Source organism: Pelobates fuscus, chromosome 4 (genome assembly GCF_036172605.1).
Source record: "Pelobates fuscus isolate aPelFus1 chromosome 4, aPelFus1.pri, whole genome shotgun sequence".
In the NCBI taxonomy this organism is placed as follows: Eukaryota; Metazoa; Chordata; class Amphibia; order Anura; family Pelobatidae; genus Pelobates; species Pelobates fuscus.
The window spans coordinates 148,700,215-148,724,161 of NC_086320.1; the positions used below are offsets into that span (position 1 = coordinate 148,700,215).

Consider the following 23,947-nt stretch of genomic DNA (forward strand, 5'->3'; position numbering starts at 1 on the left):
TTTTTATTAGTGATATTGCAGAAGGTCTTGATGGTAAGGTATGTCTTTTTGCTGATGATACAAAGATATGTAAGAGGGTTGATGTTCCAGGAGGGATAAGCCAAATGGCAAATGATTTAGGTAAACTAGAAAAATGGTCAGAGTTGTGGCAACTGACATTTAATGTGGATAAGTGCAAGATAATGCATCTTGGACGTAAGAACCCAAGGGCAGAGTACAGAATATTTGAGTCCTAACCTCAAAATCTGAGGAACGGTATTTCGGAGTGATTATTTCTGATGACTTAAAGCTAGGCAGACAATGTAATAGAGCAGCAGGAAATGCTAGCAGAATGCTCGGTTGAATAGGGAGAGGTATTGGCAGCAGAAAGAGGGAAGTGCTTATGCCATTGTACAGAACACTGGTGAGACCTCACTTGGAGCATTGTACGCAGTACTGGAGACTGCATCTCCAGAAAGATATTGATACTTTAGAGAGAGTTCAGAGAAGGGCTACTAAACTGGTTCATGGATTGCAGGATAAAACCAGGAAAGGTTAAAGGATCTTAACATGCATAGCTCGGAGGAAAGGGGGGATTTGATAAAAACATTTAAATACATAAAGGGAATAAACACAATAAAGGAGGAGACAATATGTAAAAGAAGAAAAACTACCACAACAAGAGGACATAGTCTTAAATTAGAGGGGCAAAGGTTTAAAAATAATATCAGGAAGTATTACTTTACTGAGAGGGTAGTGGATGCATGGAATAGCCTTCCAGCTAAAGTGGCCTGGACCCCCAAATATATAAATAAAAACCAAGAGGGCTACACTCACCTGATCATGCATATTATAGGGTGCTGCTAGAGCCAAATATACAAAATAAAAAATCCAGCGCACTCGCATGCATATATATATATAATATATATTCAGTCAGCAACATATAACAGAGTGCATTAAATTGGAACAGAACAAACAAAAACAGCAGTGTAATTAAAGAACCGCTATAGGCACCCAGACCACTTCAGCTCAATGAAGTGGTCTGGGTGCCAGGTCCATCTAGGCTTGACCCTGCCTGCTGTAAACATAGCAGTTTCAGAGAAACTGCTATGTTTAAATATGGGTTAATCCAGCCTCTAATGGCTGTCTCATTGACAGCCGCTAGAGGTGCTTCCACGCTTCTCACTGTGATTTTCACAGTGAGAAGACGCCAGCGTCCATAGGAAAGCATTACGCATGCGCATTCGGTCGAAGAGGGAGGAGAGTCCCCCAACGCCAAGGGAGCACGGCGCCGGGGAAAGGTAAGGGATTAACCCCTTCCTCCCCCTAGAGCCCGGCGGGAGTGGGACCCTGAGGGGGGACACACACCTAAAGACCATATAGTGCCAGGAAAACTAGTTTGTTTTCCTTTAAGTTATTCAAGGGTTGCAAGAATATTGACTCAAGTGGTCTAAGCAAGAGCCCCTTAATTTGTGGAACGTGTCGTGGAAGAAGTATTATAAACTTTAGTGGTTAATTTTTGCACCTGACAATTGTATAATTCTATTTTTACAACATTTTCAGAATATGTGCAGTGTTGAAGCAGAGATGGAGAACCTCTTAGGAGAATTTTACATCAAAATGAAAGGTAATTCTAAAGAATACAAATCTATAAGAGATCGAGTGTGAAAGCAACCCTCCATACTATGTGCTGGGTTATAAGAAGAATGCGTAAATAAAAAAATAAAAAAAAACATGAATACAGGTTCAAGCAGAGGAATTCTGGAGTGACATTTGGAACTATGGATTTACGTCAATGTCAGATTTGCAAGGACAGCATGCTCCCTTATGAGACCGAGACCATTGATAGAAATATGTTGTGTTTCTACACTGGACTCTCTCTATTTCCATGAGAGCAAACTGCAGTTTTAGTGTTAGTGATCTGTAGAAAGCAGATTGGTCCTTACATGTTGAATAGGTGTTTGTGGTTATTTGCTGCCACCTAGGGTACAGTTTATTAACTTAAGCTATTAGCACATTTTGTTTGTTACATTCTATGTTACAGTAAAAATCTGGCATTCCTACTGCTATATACTGAATCCTATAAAGTGCACTCAAAGTTTATAATACCCTAATGGGGTTAATCACTAGTTACGCTAATTATCAACATCCAGATTTTGCAATGCAGACCACAAATAGATCCTGAATCTGTTCTGAAATTCAGCTGGATTGAACACTGCCAGACAGCTGAAATCAGGACCAAATGCTTAAAATCCAGGCAAAAAAAAAAAAAAATCAAAACTATTCGACCACTGGCAGCACTACGGGCAAGTAATTAAATAACCCTCCTTTCTACAATAGTTAAATATGTGGTGGCTGGCCAGCACTTGGTTGTCAGCCGCCACATTAAATTATTATAAACAAATAACCCTATGGAGAGTGTCAATAATACCCCTATATTACTATAAGGGAGGTTTAAATCCTCCCTATGCCACAACTTCCTGACTGCAGGAAATCTACTAAATGCTTAAAACTGGCAACTGGGCAGTCATTGCTTTGCATGCCGCTTATTGGGGGGTAGACAATGACATATCCACCTTCTTACTGTATACATATTTAAAGTTCCCACCCTATGCTCATAGGTGGCAGCCAGGGGAAGTATACTAGGTCCACCCCCTTAATATTATAATTGGAGTCTCCACCTATTGCCTGTGAGCGGTGCGGGGGATGCTACATTCCTCTCCTTAGATTTTAAAAGCCCCCCCACCAGCTGACCATGGGTGGAGGCAGGGCGTGACATTAGGATGCTTCAGTGCTTTTGCATCCGAATCCTATCCTATAAATATAGAATTCGAAAAAAATTCACAGATGTTGAGTGAACAACCATTACATTGCTTGCCATTACAATGCTTTAGAAATTGAAAAAAAAAATAACTGCAGTATTAATGTAACCTAATTTTGCATCTCTATAAGTGAACATTTTTCTTTGTATGTTAATTTATTTTTCTCATCCATAGGTCTAGCTGGTTTTGCAAGACTTTGTCCGGGAGATCAGTATGAGGTAGGTATCTTTCCCCCACTGCAAAGGTTCAGTGTGTTGTCTGTTTATCAGGCTTTGGAGTTTTTGAGCAGTCTGCATCCACTTATATTTCTTGATAATTTGAGAGAGAGGTGTGAGAGAGAGGTGTATGTATCAATTCAAATGATAGTAGCAATCCAAAATTACTTTTTGGTGCCTTATAGTGGGGCAACTAGTGCATACAAGACTACGTCACCAAACATTTCTGAGTATCCCTAAGGGCAAGCCACCATTTATCTCAAATGTTATGTTTCATATATTTTTATTTTATTTTCCCTTCTTTTTTTTTTTGTAAATCTTTTTATTGAGATATTTTCATGTGGAGAAAGGCATTCAACTGGTAAACAGTAAGAAACTCGCAGGTTTCTGTTCTCTGTAAGTAAAGTTAAGACAGTGAAACAAGTAGAATTCTGCATACTTTTCAATAGAGACCCGCGGGTCTCCGGGCATGGTAAGGTTAGCTATCCAGCATAATGTTTACAGCGTGGGTATTATATAGTGCGAGACGGTAGCCTTATACCGAATAACATGTATGTATCAAATTAAAAGTTTCGATCAACAGGATTATATGCAGTAGACAAACATTGGTGGCATACGGGGTAAACCGTTCCCAACATAGAAACATAAGAGTCACCAAGCACTGTATTCCACGGGCAGTTGGGTATGGTGTCAAGGCAGGTATAAGAAAGGTGAGTTCAGACTCCCGCCGGGTTCTAAGTTATGGGTCAGTCATGTTCTCACTAAGTAAACCTAACATGTTGCGTTGGCGGGTGTTGTTGCGTAGCGTCACTGTAAGGTAAGAGTCCGGTCGTATAGGGATACATTATTGAGGTAAGGGTCGCCCTCATGTAAGGTCGACGCGGGTTGGTTTCCATAGTTTGGCTACGAATTTCCGCGGGAGGACGTCCTACAGTCCTTGTCACTAGTGTACTAATCTACGGTCGTTGCTTCTCTTGGCAAAGCCCGTGGTGCGCGAATATCCCAGGATGTGAATAACATAGGTTTGTTTAGTACAACGTAATTGTCAGGCATGAGCTGTGGATCCATGTCATTCAGTGCGTTTCAGCGTTAGCGTGAAGTGAGTTTGGAGTGGGTCTACGTGATACAGGACTATTAGCTACGGACGTGTGAGGTCCCAGATATTTACTCGTGTGGTAACAGTGTGTGCGTCTGGGCGCGTCTCGCGCGCCCCAGAAACCTAGGCAGGTGAGCGGGTCCGTGTGGGTCAGGAGCCCTTATTGTGTCAAAGTGAGGCAGATTTGCGTGCGTCAGTAACACTTCACGATGATCTCGGCCCCCCTCCCCCAGGTCCCGGGGCCCCTGAACCCAGCAATCATAGAGGTGGGAAAGGGGACAGGAGGAAGTAGGTGTAGTAGGAAGGGATAGAGGGTGAGGTGCTCTGCGTCAAGCAGAGTCCACGCCAGCCGCCCCCCGGTCCGCGGACCCAATGGAATCAGTTGTCTGTCTATACTGGGTAATGTATGTGAACCACGGGAGCCACAATTCCATATGTTTCGTTGCACGGCCAGTCAGGGAGGCGTGAATGTCTTCCGCTCCATGTATGTCCTCTACTCTGCGGATCCATTCTTTTTTTGTCGGCGTGTCGCTCTTTTTCCAGTGTGCTGGTATACTGGCTTTGGCTGCGTTAAGCAAGTGGCGTAATATAGATCTTTTATAGGTCCGGATGGATTGCGTTGAGATGTGTAGGAGGGCCAGTTCTGCGTTCCATTCCGGGATATCTCCCAAAATGTCAATTATGGCACCTTTAATCATCGCCCAGTATGGGACGATATCCCTACATTCCCACCAAATGTGTATCAGCGTGCCGCGTTCTGCTTGGCATCTCCAGCACAATGGGGTGATCGATGGAAAGATCCGGTGCAGCAAGGTAGGGGTTCTATACCACAATGAGAGCAATTTGTAGTTGACCTCCTGGTAGTATGAACTCATAGAGCTTTTCTGTTGCCATAGCAATGCCGTTTCCCATTGTGCAGGTGTAAATACCTTTCCAAGTTGTTCTTCCCATTGACGGCGAAAGGTGGATGCCTGAGTTTTGTCCCCGATAAGTAAGTGTTGATATAAAGCCGAAATTGTGTGGCTAAGTGGGGCGCCCTGGTTGCAGAGGTCTTCAAACCAGGTAAGGTCCCGATGTAAGCGATCTTTATGTGGTATCGAGTTGTAATAATGTTGCATTTGTAGATATCTGAGGACCGTGAGGGGAGTCCTGGGATTTGTTCCCAATAGCGTGGTAAGGTCTATCATTCCGCCCCCTTCGAGAATTTGGTAGATGGGAATGTATTTCCTAGTGCTCGCAATGGGCCATGCGTCCGATGGTAGTCCGCCCCCCAAAGACGTGTTACGCGTCAGCGGGATCATGGGGCTGGGAGTAGGCGAGATGTGGCCCATGTTCCTCAGCGACCGCCATCCGAGCAGCGTTTGTTGTATCGGGCCTCCGTTGTCTTCGTTGGATATCCGTCCCCGTGCAGTCCCCCATATCTCCATTTCGAGCGATGGTCCGAGTAGGCCTTTATCCAGCGCTACCCATTGTTTCGACGAGGGGTCAAGGTGCCAGTCCAGTATCCGCTGTAATATCGTGGCCTGGTGATACTTCTTGAAGTCTGGGAGTGCCAGTCCCCCGTGGTTCCGCGGCCGGCAAAGTATGTCGTGACGGATTCTGGAACGGCCACCGCGCCACACAAACTTAATTATCGCAGTTTTCAGTGAGGAGAAGAAGGTGCTCGGTATGGCCAGAGGAATTGTTTGCATGAGGTAGAGAACTCTCGGTAAGATATTCATTTTTAGTACAGCTACTCTGCCGTGCCATGTTACGTGCGGGTATGACCATCTATTCAGATCGGCCGCTATTGACTTCAAGAGGGGAACAAAGTTGATTTGATAAGTATCGTCTGGGGCTGTGGCCACCCAGACCCCCAGGTACTTCATTTTGCCGTAGCACCACCGAAATGGGAACTGCGAGTCAAGAGACGTGTAGTCTTCCGTAGGGATCGTGATATTCAAGACCTCACATTTGGAGAGATTAAGTCTGAAGCCCGAGATCTTACCAAATCTGTCGAATTCCGCGAGTAGGCTAGGTAGCGTTGTCCTCGGGTTCCTAACGAAGAACATGAGGTCATCCGCGTAAGCGGCTACTTTATGGTGTGTGTCTTGCCATTCATATCCATGTATGTTCGGGTTTAAGCGAATCGCCTGGAGAAGCGGTTCCAGTGTCATTGCGAACAGAAGTGGCGAGAGAGGGCAGCCCTGCCGGGTGCCATTACCAATCCCGAAGGCAGCAGTCGTAGACCCGTTGACTCTTACGGTTGCATGCGGTTTACTATAGAGGGCTGATATCCACGTGAGGAACCTCTGCCCGCATCCCATCTGTTGTAAAGTGGCCATCATGTACGTCCAGTCGACCCTATCAAATGCCTTTTCGGCGTCAGTCGATAAGAGGAGTAGTTGGGCCTTCGACCTCCTGGCGTGTTGTTGGATGGAGAATAGCCTCAGTGTGCTATCCCTAGCCTCTCGTCCCGGGATGAAGCCTGTTTGGTCTACGTGAATCAGGTCCGGTAGGAGGTGGTTGAGTCTGCTTGCTATGACCTTCGTAAACAATTTGGCATCGGTGTTTAGCAAGGAGATGGGACGGTAGCTTCCGCAGAGCAGAGGGTCCTTCCCTGGCTTGAGCAAAACTGTGATGGTCGCCGCTAAGGATTCCGCGCCCAAGTTCCCTCCTTCACCCACCGCATTAATCGCTTTAGTCAGCCATGGCAGCAGGAGGTTGGAGAAGTTCTTATAATAGCCTGTCGAGAAGCCGTCCGGGCCCGGGGCTTTGCCTGATTTGGATATTTTGAGGGCCGCCGTCAGCTCTTCCAAGCTAATCGGTGCATCAAGCACGGATGCTGAGTCCTGGTCAATCTTGTTGGTGACTGTGTTGAGTAAATAGTCCGATATATGCGTGCATCGGCTTTCGTCTCGTGTCGTCCGCAGGTTGTAAAGGTTTTGGTAGAAAATACGGAACTCATCAGCTATCTTCTGCGGAAAGGGGGTCACCTCGCCGGAGGCTAGTCTTAGTTTCCGTATTTGCCTGCGGGGCATGGGGCCCTTTAGCAGCCTGGCCAGGTATTTCCCCCCCTTATTAGCGTGGGCGTAGTAAAACCCTTTTGTACGCTGTAAGGTGCGAAGATGTTTTCGTGTGATGAGGTCTCTAAGTTTTCTCCTGAGTTCCATCAGTTCCCCATAGACTTCGTTCAGCTGTGACCGTTTGTGTCGACTTTCCAGTGAAGTTATTTTCCGGTATAAGTCGGTCATCTCGGCCATGGTTGCTTTTCGCTTTTGTGACGCGATGCGGATAAAAGAGCCGCGGATGACACTTTTGTGGGCTTCCCACACAGATATCGGTGACGTTTCAGGTACATCGTTTTCGCGAAAGTAAAGTTCCAACTCCTGGTTTATTTGATCTGTAGTGGCGGGATCCAGTAGTAGAGCCTCATTGAGTCTCCAGGTCCAGGACGATGGGCGGAACAGGGGAGACTCCAATTCCATCCAGACCGAGCTGTGATCCGACCATGTGGCAGGGTCTATGTCTGACCTAAGTAGACGGGAGAGACCTTCTTGTGTTATAAAGAGATAGTCAATGCGCGAGTAGCGATTGTGAAGGGCGGAATAGTAGGTATAATCCTTCACCGAAGGGTTAAGCGTCCTCCAGCAGTCAACCAATCTCAGGTCCTCCAGTGATCTGCGTATAGATCGGATACTGCTCTGTGGGATGCAGCTGTGTCCCGAGGAGGAATCCAGCACTGGGTCTAGTGGGACATTGAAGTCTCCCCCCACAATTAGGATGCCGTCTGTGAAGTCCTCCAGAATGTGTAAAGTATTCCGGAGAAAAGGAGCTTGGCGTCGGTTGGGAGCGTAGATGTTGGCCAGTGTGTATATCTTATCTGCTATGATTCCTTTTAAAAAGAGGTATCGACCTTGGGAGTCTTGGGTACGTTCGAGTTCCTTAAATTCGAGCTCAGCGGCTAGTATAATGGCCGTTCCAGCTTTGTGGGCCGTCGAATGGTTAGAGAAAAAATTATTCGGATAGTGTCTATTTTTTAGCTGGGGCACTGCGCCCTCCTTAAAGTGGGTTTCCTGAATCATGGCCACTGTTACGTGTTTTTTCTTCAGTTCCCTCAGGAGGTGAGTCCTGCGTTCAGGTATGTTGAGGCCCCTACAATTCTGCGAGAGTACCCTCAGGGGTGTATTTTGGTAAGCCATACCTGTAGCGTGGTGTCGGTGCTACCCTAATTCACTAGTGGACCTAGAGAGCCCGCGATCCCAGGGGTCAGCCGACAGAGCAGCCAAGCTCGACACAGATCACCGTAGGAAGGGGAGAGGAGGTAGAGAGGGGAAGAGATAAGTAAAAGGAGTGAGAGGTAGGTAGCAAAGGCTCTAGGGTCCAAGGTCAGGGTCCAGGTGCCCGGGGAACGGGGCCTGTCAGCGTCCCTCTAGTGTGACAAAAAGTGGAAACTTGTGTCTCGGGTGGTCACTCCGGGATTGTAGGTATCTCGAGTGTAACCCCGTATATAGTGATATTAATGGTAGGACTCGTGCTGCAACCAGCGCTAGTGGTGCCTCGCCCTGGTTCCAGCCCTGAAGGCGAGAGCAACCACAGCCCAGTTGCCCAACTCGTAGCACGAGTGTGTGATGTGGGAAACGCGCGTCAGGCTCTGCCCAAGAGAATTGATATACCTAACAGTGGGCTCGTCCGCCCCACCAGACCCCCTAGAGCTAGTTTCAAGCCAGACAGATCGGTCTGTGTGTGAGGGGTCATAGTTTCTCAGGAGCGTCGGGAATGGTATAAATGGATTGTATATTGGCTATCGTCTACGTCTCAGACCCCCAGTGTCCCCCTCGAATCCCCCGGACGGGGGGGTACTTTCCCATTCGTCATCCTAACGTCGTCCCGGTCTCTGTGTTTAGTCATGTGTCTTCGTACTAGTGGGACGGGGTTCAGGGCATCACCTACGGGCAGCGATGGCTCTACCAGTCCACCCACCCGGAGGGAAAAGTCTGTTCTGTCTCATGGGAGTGCCAGTCGGTGACACAGATTCAGTGCTTGGACCATGAAATATGCATTAACAAGAGGATTGCAACAGCTTAAAAAAAAAAAAAAAAAAGGGGGGGGGGGGGGGGGTTTGGAGGGCTCCCCCGGTCTAGACATCGTTATTACCTCCCTATAGGCGTGTCTTTGAGATCCCTCTCAGTCAACGACAGGGGGTATAGGCGGGGTGGTGGAGGGGGGGGTACCCTAAGACTATGTCTCCAGTCAGTGTCATACCCAGCGCATCCCAGTTATGCACCAATCAAGAGGTAGAGACATAACCGCAATTACATTTTAACCCCACATATGTGTCCCCTGCCCCGCTCCCCCCACATATAGGTACATGCTGATTCATGCGCAATTAGGTGACATGAGGTATAATAATAGGCGTATCTTTGAGGTCCCTCCCGGTCAGCGACAGGGGGCGTAGGCAGGGTGGGGGAGGGGGGGGGGTGGTGGGTGGTAGCGGGGTACCATAAAACTACGTCCCAGTCAGTGTCATACCCAGCGCATCCCAGTTGTGTACCAATCAAAAGGTAAAGACATAACAACAATTGCATTTTAAACCCAGATATGTGTCCCCCGCCCCGCTCCCCCCATATATAGGTACATGCTGAGTCATGCGTAATTAGGTGATATGAGTTAAAATATAGTAGGCGTGTCTTTGAGTTCCCTCCCGGTCAGCGATAGGGGGCGTAGGCAGGGTGGGGGAGGGGGTGGTGGGTGGTAGCGGGGTACCATTAAACTGCGTCTCCAGTCAGCGTCATACCCAGCGCATCCCAGTTATGCACCAATCAAGAGGTAGAGACATAACAACAATTGCATTGTAAACCCACATATGTGTCCCCCGCCCCGCTCCCCCCACGTATAGGTACATGCTGCATCTTGCGTAATTAGGTGATATGAGACAAAATATAATAACAATAAAGGAATAATAATAATATTAATAATTAGAATGAAATAAAGTAGGCTAAAATAAGTATTCTCCCCTCTCCTTCCCTTTGCCCTTTCGCTTCTCCCTCCTTATAATGTATACATATAAGGTCACATCGACTTGACCGTGCGGAAGCCAGGAATCTTGGTGTGCAGTTCAGGGCACGAGTCAATGAGGTGGATGTCTGCGCCCTCGCCCAAGGGATCCCCCCCAAGAGAAAAAAAAAACAAACAAAAAAAAACATGCATGCCCAGGTCCCTGAAGAGAAGCTTCCCCCCAGGTAAGAAGGGTGGCAGGGCAGCCGCAGAGAGAGTCACCCGATGAGGCCCGCAGGGCCATGCCCCGAGTCCACAGACCCCCCCGTTCCCCGCCCAAATGCGGCTCACCATACCTGTAAGCGTGCGCCGTCCCGTCAAGGCCCAAACGAACTGTGGGGGCAGATGGCAACAGCTTCAGGTGAGGTCCGGGGGGCAGGTCGGTGGGACGATGTTCATTCCTCAGGGGACGCCGGGTTCCTACGCCGTATTGCAGGCCGAGCGGAGGGGGAGCGGGCTTCTCTCCGCCGGGATGTTCTCTGCGGTCTCGACATAGGGGTCGTTGGTCCCAGGATCCAGTTGGGAACGATGGGAGTTGGAAGGCCCAGGTCTTCCATGAACCTCGGGACGTCTTCAGGCCAGCGGATAGATATCCAGTGGTTGTGGTGTCTGGTCAGCAAAGCGAAGGGGAACCCCCATTTGTAGGGTATGTTGTTTTCTCTTAGTGCAGCTGTCACCGGGCGGAGGGCCCGCCGGGCCTCTAGCGTGAGTGGGGACAAGTCGTTGTATAGAGCAACCTGCGCCCCTCTATAGGGCCACGTCGGTCTATCCCTGGCCTTCTTCATAATGTTATCTTTAATGGGGAAGGAATGTAGGCAGCATATGAGATCCCTCGGACCCTCTTCCAGGGATCTGGGTCTCGCAATTCTGTGTGCCCTTTCGAACTCTATATGCTCCGGCGATGTTGGTTGCAGGATAGTGTGGAAAAGCTCAGTGAGTATGTCCACCACATTTTCGTCCGTGCCCTCAGCCTCAGGCACCCCCCGGATGCGGATATTACACCTCCGTCCTCTGTTGTCCAGGTCCTCGAGGTGCCTCCTCGCTGATAGGAGCATAGAGCCTTGGCGGGCAATTGCCGTGTCGGCAGACGTCTGGCGTGCCGTGAGGGCCTCAATTGCCTCCTCCGATCGTGTGATACGGCCAGCATGGGACGTGACTTCTGAGCGGATCCCCGCTATTTCAGCCCTGAGGGTGTCTTGGATGGCGGAGGTAAGTGACTTTAGGTCTTCCTTTGTGGCCATAGATGCGGTCAGACTCTCCAGCCTATCCTCAATCCTCTCAAGGGCGGTGCCGCCCGACCCCGGCGGGGTGGTCGGCGCCATTTTGGGGCTTCCCGTTTCTCCGCTGGCCCCCGGCTGCGGATGCAGGTACCCGTCCAGGGGGCCCTGTTGGAGGTTCCTAGGGGTCTGAGGTTGCTCCGGGCGCTTAGTGCGACCCATTTGGCTTATTTAAATGCTTAGAGGGCAGCTTGTCGGGGTCTGGTGGAGCGGAGCTATCTCTCTATGCGGCCATCTTGGTCAGAGCCGTAACCACGCCCCTTATTTTCCCTTCTTGTGTCGTCATTGTTGAGATATATATTTTAAGCAACTTCTCAATGCACAAAATGTTTACAATGTGCTTAAAAATAAGCATTTTAAAAGCATTTGTAAAATGTACCTTTTTAAAATGTAATCTTTTCACTGGAAACCTCCTCAAATTACAACAAGCTTGTACTGTTTTAATATAGATTTTCATGAGATATGGACGTCAGCGATGGAAATTAAAAGGAAAAATAGAGGTTAATGGCAAGCAGAGTTGGGATGGAGAAGAAATGTTCTTTCTTCCACTAATTAACGGTTTAATTTCAATTAAGGTAAATATTATTTTTTTAATCTGCTGTAATGTATGATAAAAGGGTACTCTTTAATGGAACCCAAACCCCCTCCATTCATACTGTTTTTGAATGGTTTGTCTTCTTACCTGTCGTCTGTCGGGCACCACTTCCCACTTTCACTTCTTACACTGTAGAGCAGGACTTAACTCATTGTCTAGAAAATAAAACAAAAAGGCAAACCATTGAAACACCGTATGACTACTTGGTGTTGGGGAAGGAAGAAAGACTCACAGGCACTCCGAATTCAAGCCGCAAGCAGTTTTATTGTAACAGAATGCAATGCAACGCAACGTTTCGACCATAAAGGTCTTTTTCAAGCTTGAAAAAGACCTTTATGGTCGAAACGTTGCGTTGCATTCTGTTACAATAAAACTGCCTGCGGCTTGAATTCGGAGTGCCTGTGAGTCTTTCTTCTTTGCCTATTATTCTGGGATTGCTGGTCCTGCTCTGGAGCACCCGTGGCTGCTGGGAAGGAGTGCGGTTCCCACCATCTACTCTACTTGGTGTTGGGGTGCACAAGGGCATTCCTGGCACTATAACCACTATAGCGAACTGTAACGTTTATGGCGCATGGAGTGTTTCTTAAAGGTTTTTAATGTGTGGAGACTATATACATGTATTGTTTTTTATTTATTTTGATTTTAAAGCTTGGAATCTTTTTGACCTCTAATGGCTTGTCTGATGGTCTAACATAACCTTTATTCTGTGTTAAAAAAAAAAAAAAATCCCTGTATGAGCCTAGTCCACTATAATCTATAATATATTTCCATCTGCTTTTCCTTCACTCTTTTGCATTACCATTAAAACATGTAAAGTAGTATCTCCATTTTGCTTAAGTGTGTGTATGCACAACATACTTGAATGAAGTTTAACAAAAATAACACATCTATGACCTTGTTTGTCTTCTAGGTTACAGAACTTAAAGGAATTGCTACTCATGTCTTAGTTGGAAGTGTTACTTGTGAAACAAAGGATTTGTTCTCTGCCAGACCCCAAGCTCTTGCAGTTGACATAAATGATCTTGGCACCATAAAACTTAACCTTGAAGTAACATGGTGGTACGTACCATGATGGGAAAAACAGTCATAATCCAGAAGTCTCTTGAATGCATGTGACTTAGAAAACAATGTTTTTAACCCCTTAAGGACCAAACTTCTGGAATAAAATGGAATCATGACGTGTCACACACGTCATGTGTCCTTAAGGGGTTAAGGTTGTGATGTCTAATCTATGGCACTACAGATTGTATTGGCTTGTTTTCCATGTGGCTGGCTAATTCAATACAAATTTCTTTGTTATTTATACCTCTTAGACTGCACTTATCCTAATGACTAGGAAAATATTCTTCCAAATTCAGCTTCCCAAGTCATGAGTGTCTTCTTAATTATCCAGATCCAAATTCCTTTTATACAGTTCACCTTATTCTCCTTTACCTATAATCTCTTAATCTTTCTCTTTGTATGAAACCCCTCATGTCCTCTACATCCTGATGGTGGATATTAAAAAGTGTACGTAGAAAGATAATACTGTACCATTTGCAAGAGTAGAGAAAATGGATATGCACCACGTTGAGAGATTAAAAAAAAAAAAAAAAAAAAAAGAGTTTAGGAATGGCGGGGAAGTAACAACCAATATTTTATACATTTATTTTTTTGGTCCTTGGCAATCTGTCTAAACTAGTTATATGCTAAGATAATAATGTTTGGAACCGTACGTATTGAATCCATCAGATGTCATTCTCTGCTATCTCCAAAGTAGCACTGATGCTGGACGCTATAGACATATGTTCTTAAGTGATGTCCAAATCCTGTCTGCACCTATGCCGATAACTGATTGTACATAGTTACATAGCTGAAAAGAGACTTACGTCCATCAAGTTCAGCCTTCCTCACATATATTTTTGCTGTTGATCCAAAAGAAGGCAAAAAACCTAGTCTGAAGCACTTCCAATTTTGCAACAAACTAGGAAAAAATTAATTCTTGACCCCAAAATAGCAGTTGCATGTCTCCTTGGGTCAAGCAGCTATTACCCCACTGATTAGAAATGATATCCCTGTATGTTATGTTTTTTTGCAAGTATGTATGCAGAGAATTCCATATCCTTATTAATCTTCCTGTAAAAAAAAACATTTCTTTGCCTTAGATGAAATCTCCTTTCTTCCAGCCTAAATGCGTGACCTCGTGTCCTCTGTATAACCCTGTTTATGAATAGATTTCCAGATACTGGTTTGTACTGGCCACAAATTATATGTATAATGTTATCATATGCCCTCTGAGGCTCCGTTTTTCTAAACTAAAGAGATCTAAATTTTTTAACCTGTCTTCGTAACTAAAATGCTCCATTCTTTCTATCAATTTTGTAGCTCGTCGCTCGTCTCTGCACTTCTTCTAGTGTCATGATATCCTTCTTTAGAACAGGTGCCCAAACTTTCACAGCATATTCAACGTGTGGTCTTACCAGCGATTTCTAAAGAGGCAAAATTATATTTTCATCCCGAGAATTTATGCCCTTATTTATACATGACAAAACCTTGCTGGCCTTAGCAACTGCAGATTGACATTGCATATTGGTGCCTAATTTGTTGTCTATAACAATTCCCAAATCCTTCTCATGCGTGGTTATCCCTAATTCACTACCATTTAGGGTGTAAGTTGTTTGTGCATTCTTGACCCCAAAGTGTATAACTTTGCATTTCTCTACATTAAATGTGATATGCCATTTTAGTGCCCAGTCCCCCAACCTATCCAAATCCCTCTGCAGCAAAGCAATATCCTGCTCACATTTTATTACTTTACAAAGTCTTGTCATCTGCAAACACTGAAACATGGCTTTCAATGCCTATTTAAAGATCATTTATAAATATGTTAAATAGAAGCGGTCCCAAAACAGAACCCTGAGGGACACCACTTACCACTTTTGTCCAGCCTGAAAATATCCTTAAGCCAATGTTCTACCCTAGAACAAGAATATTAATCTAGACCAATTTATTTTAGTTTGAAGACTAACCTATTGCGAGTAACCGTATCAAATGCCTTGGCAAAATCCAAGTAGATCACATCCACCGCAACACCCTGATCTATACTTCTACTTACTTTGTAGAATGCAATTAGGTTAGTTTGACATGACCTATCTTTCATAAAACCACGTTGATTATTGCTAATAACACAGTTTCTCCCAATGAATTCCTGAATATTATCCCTTGATAGCCCTTCAAATATTTTCCCAGTCACAGAAGTTAAGCTCACAGGTCTATAATTTCCAGGCAAGGATTTTGAACCCTTTTTAAATATACCAATGACATCTGCCTTCCTCCAATCCTCCGGTACAATACCTGAAACAAAAGAATCTTGAAAAATTAAATACAGAGGTTCACTTATTTCCCACTTAGCTCCTTAAATACTTGTGGGTGAATAATGTCAGGCCCCAGAGCTTTATTTACATTAATTTACTTTAACAGCTGTAGCACCTTGTCTCGAGTCATCCAATCACAAGTTATCTGCAAGTTTTTTGCAGCAATCATTTGCATATATCTTGCCATAGGATCCTCATTAATATATACTGAAGAAAAAGTTATTTAAAATGCCTGCCTTTTCCTGGTCTTCATTAGCTAACAAACCCATCTCTGTTTCCAGTGTGCCTACACTTTTTTTTTTTTTTTTTTTTTTTTTTTTTAGAATTGCTGTACTTTAAAAAAAAAAAAAAAAAATGGGTTGGTTTTGCATTCTTTGGCAATCAATTTCTTATTTTCTAGTTTAGCCACTTTAATTGCCTTTTTGCAAGCATTATTATCCTTGTATTTTATATAGGATGGCTCTGATGTGTCACATTTTAAATGCCCTTTTCTTATTTTTAATCTCTTGTTTTACTTCTCTACTAAGCCACATTGGTTTTTAATTTTTTTTTTTTATGTTTATTACCCAATGGTACATACTGAGAAATTTACCTTTTGTAATATTTGTTTGAATAGTTTCCATTTATCCTCAGTGTTTTTTTCACTAAGGAGTTTATGCCAGTCGATATGTTGTAGAGTACATTTGCACATACACATACCCTTTTGACATTTTCACGATAACCCAAGTTGATAACTTCATTCCTTTATTATGTAAAACCTCTGGTCCTATTTTTTTTCTGTGCCCTTTTGTGGTTCTTTCGCCCAAAAGCACATTTATCTATTCATCTTTATATTGCTGTTTTTTTGGGCTATTCTCACCTCTGATATCCTGACTCTGCTAATTATATTGTATTTGTGTGCCTCCATTGTCCTGACTTTTGGCTAGTTGTAGGCCTGATATTCTTCTTGAGTATTAAAGCGGCACTGTCATGGCCGAATTCAGTTTTTTTTTTTAACCCCCCTCCTGACTCAACTACATCTAATCGTCCCCCTAGTCACCCCCAAATGCCCCTAAGTCCCCCATATTACCTATTTTTGCATCTTTATTTTCTGCCTGGACCTAGCTCCTGGGCGCTGCCATCTTCGTATGGGTAGATGAAGTCCCTGTGGGACACGTCACCTGCCCACATTAGATAGCTCTGTGAAATTCCCGTGCATGCCCAGTTAAACACTTGGGCATGCGAACAGGAATTTTATCCATTCAAGATGAATAAACAAATAGAAATTTCAAACGAATGAACGAAGACCTCTTCGTTAGTTTGTTTGGTTTATTACAAGGAGGGAGCTACTAATATGTAAATATAGAAATGGCAGGGAGCTGTGTTCCCCGCCACTTCCTAAGCCCCCATGTTCTCCCTCACTCTTTGGGTTCAATATGACCCCCATAATAGCATAAGGGAGATTAAAATCTCCTGAACGTACCTACTCGCTAAAGCCTTCCCACGCCCTGCAATTAGGCTCAGTGCGCCCTGGTTGGTTTAAGCCAACCAACCAGAGTGCTCTGACAGGTAAATGAAGAGACTGACAGGTAAGGCTCTACATTTACCTGTCACAGCACTCTGGTTGACTTGAAACCCAATCAATCTGGGTGCTTGGTGTCATTTTACACAGCGTGGGAGCGTTGTTTGGAACTTTCCCATGCTGTGTAATTTGACTCCTAACACTGTGATTGGTTGATTGAAACAACCAATCAGAGTGAGAGTTAAATTACACAGCATGGGAAAATTCCAAACAACTTTCCCACGCTGTGTAAAATGACACAGAGCACTCTGGTTGGATTTCAAGCCAACCAATCAGGGTGCTGTGACAGTTAAATGTAGAGCCTTACCTGTCAGTCTCTTCATTTACCTGTCAGAGCACTCTGGTTGGTTGGCTTAAACCAAACAATTAGAGAGAACTGTGCTTAAATGCAGGGCATGGGAAGGCTTTATAGGGCTGAATTTTTTTTTTAGAAAATACATCAAATGTTAGTTATTTTTTTATTTACAGGGATTTCGTTTTATTGTTCCCCCCCCTCACTATTTTTAGGGTGAGGGAGGTAGGTAGGTCTATATTAAAAACAAATTTGGGTTGGGGAAGTGACTAGGGGCTTGGGGACCCCAGGTCATCTGGGGGTGGGGTATTTACACTTAGCCCCCACCCGTCGCCCACGGGTGAGGGCAAGGAGAGGAGGACAATAGGTCTCCCTGGATCCCTTTTTCATTTAGGGCCCCCACCCGCCGCTCATAGGTGGGGGCCGGAGGGGAGGACAATAGGTTGCCAACCCTTATTATTATTTAGGGCCCCCACCCGGCGGTTGGGGGGCGAGGACAGTAGGCCTTTTGGTAGATAGTTCCCTAATACCGTGAGGAATTAGGGCGTTATCTACTAAGCGGCTGCAAGATGCAACCTCGATCAGATCAGAATTTCATTCATTTGAATGAAATTCCGATCCGAACAAAGTCCCGAATTGCGTCCTAACTCGAATGGAGAAACTGTTCTCATTCTGTTAGGACGAAATTCAGTGGTTTCGCTGGCATTCTGTCTAAGACAGGACGTTCGGGAATACTGACCGGAAGCATCACAAGATCACTGAGGAAAGGTAAGAATTGTGGGAAATTTACTTTGGCCACAGGAAACGGAGCACACTTTGTTCCTCCGCTGGTCAAGCTTACGAAACCTCCATAAGACAAAGTAGTCCCTACTTTGTCTTATGTTTTAAAGAAAACTAGAGCAGACCGGAAGAAAGGAAGAACAGATCCTGACAGAGGGAGAGAAGAGGAATCGATTAATGAAAGTTAAGTTCGGCATGACCGTGCCGTTTTAAGCCCAGCCACTCTGATGTCCAATAATACATTTTTGCAACTTTACTACTATATACTTTGATAGGGAAATGAGCTATAATTTGTTAAATGATATAGCAGTCTTGGTGTATAGATTATGCCCCTACAATCTCATTACTCGATTCTGATGTTTAGGAGTTAAATCACTGTTTCTGCTTTTCCAACCCTAGCCACATTTTCTCTGGCTGTGACGAACAGTCTCTATGAAAAATATGGTTACACTTTCAATCAGATCTTACAGAACAGTGTTTACTGTAGAAGTTCTTGTATCCCGCTTTATTTGAACTGTATTCTCACACACACTGGCTCTACACATTTTAATTGTTAAACTTCCTGTATTGCAAAGTATGTTTAATTTGGATCTTTGTTGTACAGGAAGTTTGTAGGGAGGTTGTGTAAGCCACAGCCAAGGGAGGTGTTGCTAGTGTTGCCCAAACAAAGTGATTTAACTCCTAAATTGCAGAGAATAGAGCAGTGGGACTGCAGGGCCATGAACCGAAACCATTTCATTAAACTAAAGTTCTTTTAATGCTTAGTGTCCTTTTAAGGAAAAGAAAATGGTAAACTTGACAATTATTAAACACTATAGAAGTCCATACTAATGTGTTACTATATCTTTCCATGTTCACATCTTAACCTGCTAAATCAACATTTAGCAGGTTAAGCTTAAAGGGACACTATAGTCACCTGAACAACTTCAGCTTAATTAGGTTGTTCGGGTGAGAACTATAGCTCCCTGCAGCCTTTCTCATGCAAACACTGTATTTTATGAGAAAATACAGTGTTTACATTGAAAGCTAGGAACACCTCCAGTTGCAGTCACTCGGGGTGAACCAGAGGGACTTCGGAGTTGATGGAGGCATAATATGCATCCATCCACTCAGATCTGCTGTCAGCAGAGCACAGGGCAGCATTCAGACACTACCTCTGCATGCAGACACTGAACTTTCCTCATAGAGATTCATTGATTCAGTTCATCTCTATGAGGAGATGCTGATTGGCCAGGGCTGTGTTTGAATCATGCTGGCTCTGCCTCTTTGTCAGTCTCAGCCAGTCCTATGGGGAAGCACTGTAATTGGATCAGGCTACCACATGTCAGCAGACTGCTTGTTTTTCAGAGTCTAACAGCATGTAGATTTACAGCTTCAAGCTTGAATACAGTAAGAGTTTTACTATATTTCTGGAGGCATGAGGGGTCCAGGGGGGCTAGATGGTGGTGTTAACACTATAGGGTCAGGAATACATATTTGGGTTCCTGACCCTATCCCTATAGTGATCGTTTAATTTAATGCTTGAAGTTAATTGATAGTCATAAGTACTTCAGCCTTTTTCTGTATTTTCAAAACGTGCCTATGCTGATTTCTCACAATGCAAGTCTATTTTGTTGCAGCCCATTTGATACAGAGGATCTGACACCGTCTACAGGCAATGTAAACAAAGCATCCGCTGTCCAAAGACGAGTTTCTATATACAGCCAGGGCACACCTGAAACCCCCACGTTTAAGGAGCACTCTTTCTTTGTAAGTTTACCTAATTTTCATTATGCACAATAGTAATGGTTATTGGCACAATCTTGTTTTATGGTGCCTTTTCAGTGCTAACTTATTGTACCTCAGGTTTGACAGGTCTTGTGTATTCAGATACTTCCATAAACAAAACCGCATGCAACAACTTTGTTTTCATTATTTATTTAAAGACTCCCATTTCTGGCAGTTTGTTCTTGTATCCCTCATACACTTATTCTACCTTTTTGAAAGCTTAGCAAATATTTTTGTATTGTGGTAAATCTTCACTTTCTACTTACTAACATTTTATTTGCTTTTAATCGCTAAAGAAATGGCTGAATCCTCCACAAGACAGGCTTCGTTTGTCAATTATGGATGCGCTTCAGGAGACTTTCTTTGACAAGCTCCGGCGCAGTCGCTCTTTTAGTGACCTACCATCTCTCAGGCTGAGGCCTAGATCAGGCCGAGAGAGATACGTGAGTTAAATAGGGCTGATCTGTGTGTCTCTTCGAGTACTGTTAGTCATGTGACTTATTTATATATTGCATGCATGCGCTCAGTGGCCGTCTATTGGCGTTTCCATATTTCTTAGTGGCTTCTAGTAAACTGTGTGTCTTAGTACGTTTATAAAATCATATTCACTTTTTTTTTCAAATCTAAAGTGCATATTAAATGCTTATGCAAGTTTCCAGTCCTTCACAGAATTCAAAACTTTAAAAAAAAAAAGCACTGCTGTTCTGTTTGGAGACATTCAAGTTTTCCACGTATTTATAAATGGTATAAACAGGTTCTGCCTCTAAAAGACATAAATATGCAACAAGCTTTGCTGCAACTCTGGATTCCAGAGCGAAGTCTAGTCTACTCTTGCTGATGATATGAGAACCTGTAGAAATTATTTACCTTAGTAAGCTTAAACATCAATATAATGCATCATATATATATATATATATATATAATTTTTTTTTTTTTGTAAAGAAAATGTGATCATTTGTCTTACTGCAGAAGATACATTGCAAATTATTATTTCTATTTAGTTAGCTTGCTACCTAACAACTTTACATTTAAATGGAATGTTGTGTGTGTGTATTTGTAGGGATATGTCATTTTCTTTTAAAAAAAATAGCAGAGTATTTTAAGGGACATAACCAATATTCTTTATTGTAGTGGTTAAAGGGACTCCACAGGTATCTAGACCACTTCATCTCATTGAAGTGGTTTTAGTGCAGTGCCCCTGTCTAACATTGCAATGTAAAACATTGCACATTTTTAGAATTGCAGAGTTAACTCCAACCTCGAATGGCTGTCTTCCAGTGGCATTTCCTGGTACCTAACTTAATTAAAATTTTTGAGGATTTCAAACATTTTTAAATTCCCCTTAGAAATGCATTGATTTAATGCACCCCAATAGGGAAGCTTTATTGAGAGCACCGCTCACACACATTAGGTCACACCTTCGCAGTGACGCTGTGTAATGAGGAGACCTAGCCAACATTGAGGGAGCTTTGATTAAAGTGTTATAAACTTATTCTTCTTAGGGGGGACCTATTCAGTTAGGAATATAGATTTGTATTCCTATAGTGTTCCTTTAAGGGAACACTCTCAGCACCAAATCAATTACATGTTAATGCAGTAGTTTTGGTGCTTAAAAGATGTCCCTTTGTCTGTTTCTGAGTTGCAGAAATGTTTACATTCTGCCAAAAACTCTCCTCTAGTGGCTCTGTTGTGGTAAAATTGTGCTCTGTTACGTAGTAGGCACCCCAGGTGCTGGTGGTCATAGTTCTTTCTTTGGTACATAATACAAGGCCGTTGCACTAGCACTCTTAGAATATCCACCAAATTAAGTGAGGTGCAAAACTTTGTGCCATATGGTCTGTTGACCACCGTTAAGGTGATGCATTCATACCATGTTTTGGTACTATTTGACTGTGGGATCTTGGCTCGACGTGTGTGTGTGTGTGTATGTATATGTATATGTGTGTATATATCTCTATCAATGTATAGTTGTCTTGGGTAACAGGTCATTTTACATTTCATCCACAGAAGTGGAAGGTAGACAATTTTCAGAACTTAATTTTTTTTTTTTTTTTTTAATTACAATTTGGTTTTCCACTGTTTTGCAGGCATTTAATATCCATTCAGAAATATTCTGCCGTTTCCAGAAATAATTCTAAAAGTGGCAGATTTATTTGATACAGTACATGCATGCCAAAAATATTTTTTTCATTAGATTAACAGACTTTCATACTGGTTAATAATTTAAAAAATAAAAATAAAAAAAATTGGCAAGTATAGGTTCCTTACTAGAAAAGTGTTTTTAAATTGTGCAAGTAAAGCCTTAATGATATGCCATAAATTGGTTTTCAATAAACTATCCATGTTCTTGGGTACTTAATATATTCATAACAAGAGGTGTTGTGGCAGGCGTATCCCATGTATGATCATATACTGTAACTAAACACTCATTATTTTTGCATTAGTTTAGTTTTACAAAAGCAAAAAGAAACCTATTACTATACATTCTGTGAGCCTTGAAGTTGCTGTATGTATGTGTATATATTTTTGGCAATATAGTAACAGTAAGTAACCCATAAATAATGTATTTACTTTTTACCTACTTTTGTCCTTGCCCATTTCCAAATTCAAGTTAAAGTTGGAATTTTAGTTACAAAATATTGAAGGGTGATTTGTTAATTTAAATATCAGTGTGTGACTCCTATATAGGGATCACACTTCAATATTTTCTAACCTTTGTTCATAGGGTCCATACCCAGGGTACAACTGGCATTACCCGAACTGACCAACCCTCACTTAGGATATTTGACTCAAGGAGGATTTGTATTTTTCTGATATTTCTAAAGGTGGACCCTTCCCCACCTAATTAAGCATCTATCAAAATACAACATCAGAAAAATTAGTAAACATTCACTGAATAGCCTCTGAGGGCACATCCAATTGTCTTATATGTGTTGGGTGGGCGAAGGAAGGGTGTAGGCAATAAAGCATTGTATTAACCATAATAACTTTCTACATCTTCTCCCCACCCTATTGACCTTTTTTTTTTATTGTGACCTAAAATCCACATGAAAATAGAATGGGTGGAACATAGAAGGTAAAAGTTACTTTTGGTCTTGCAGGAGCATCAAATCCTGAGAAGTGCAGAAGCGCAATGATGCGTTTACAAGGTGGTAAATCCATTGTAATGTGTACCATAAACTAGGGGCAGTAACGAAGCGGCAAAACCCAATTGTTTCATTATCTTTACATTTTTCAAGAAGTATAAAAACAAAACTCAAAACAACTTAATTTTGCTCTTGTTTCTCCCCCACCCCCTTTTCCCTATTTAGATGCATTCATAATAAAATTTGGTGTGTATTATAATGTGATATTTTCTTTTCCTTCAGTCAAATTTGCAAGATGATGTTTTTGATAATGAAGTGGACTCGGTTGAGAAGAGGACACTCTCTTTAAGTTTTGATGACTTGCCTAATGGTCAATGCACTCCTCCAAGATCGACTGCCTCTTCGTCCCTGGGCTACTCCAACCCTGAAATCACTGTCACACCGCCAGAACACCTCAGTGACCTGTCTTCAGAGGAACCAGAACACTTGAGTGCCAGGTCTTCTGCTGAATCAAGTTCACAATCTCAAGACACACAGTCCCATACAGAGCATATAAACGAAAATGAGGAAGATGTTGCTGGAGACAAGTCTGATATCTCTGTTTGCCAAAATCCTGAACCTCATGTGGATAATATGTTCATAGCTTCTAATGACTCTGCTTCAGTTTTACAAGACTCCGAAGAGGCTTCAGAGCTGAAGCCAGTAGAGTTGGACAATTGTGAAGGTAATATCACCAAGCAGCTGGTTAAAAGGCTTACATCCACTGAAATACCAGCTATCTCAGAAAGGCTGCAGTCTGATTGTTCCATGGCCAGTGAATCTGAGGCATATAGGTCCTATTTAGATGGAAGCTTAGAGGAGTCTTTGCAAGGCCTGCTTCTCACTCTGGAACCTTGCAAAGATCAATATGCAGAATATCAGGAATTGTATCAAGAAATTATTCATCTAGAGGATGTTCTAAAAGTAAGTGAATGAAAAACCCCAACTGTGCTATTAAAGTGTATACTTATGCTCAACTCTGCCAAAATTATGTTTTGTCAGAGACTTGCCATTAATGTTACAAAGTTCCCAGCAAGTGAAGCCTTTAC

General features: G+C 43.3%; 1 protein-coding gene across 1 annotated transcript in view; it reads left to right on the forward strand.

The window, feature by feature from the left end:
- RIPOR2 (RHO family interacting cell polarization regulator 2) overlaps positions 1 to 23,947 on the forward strand; it is a 215,268-nt gene that overhangs the window by 97,825 nt on the left and 93,496 nt on the right. Inside the window, exons 8-14 of the mRNA XM_063451670.1 lie at positions 1,543 to 1,606; positions 2,976 to 3,019; positions 11,875 to 12,000; positions 12,931 to 13,079; positions 19,626 to 19,755; positions 20,070 to 20,216; positions 23,142 to 23,822. Coding sequence (XP_063307740.1) covers positions 1,543 to 1,606; positions 2,976 to 3,019; positions 11,875 to 12,000; positions 12,931 to 13,079; positions 19,626 to 19,755; positions 20,070 to 20,216; positions 23,142 to 23,822 — 1,341 coding nt within the window. The remainder of the gene's footprint in view (positions 1 to 1,542; positions 1,607 to 2,975; positions 3,020 to 11,874; positions 12,001 to 12,930; positions 13,080 to 19,625; positions 19,756 to 20,069; positions 20,217 to 23,141; positions 23,823 to 23,947) is intronic.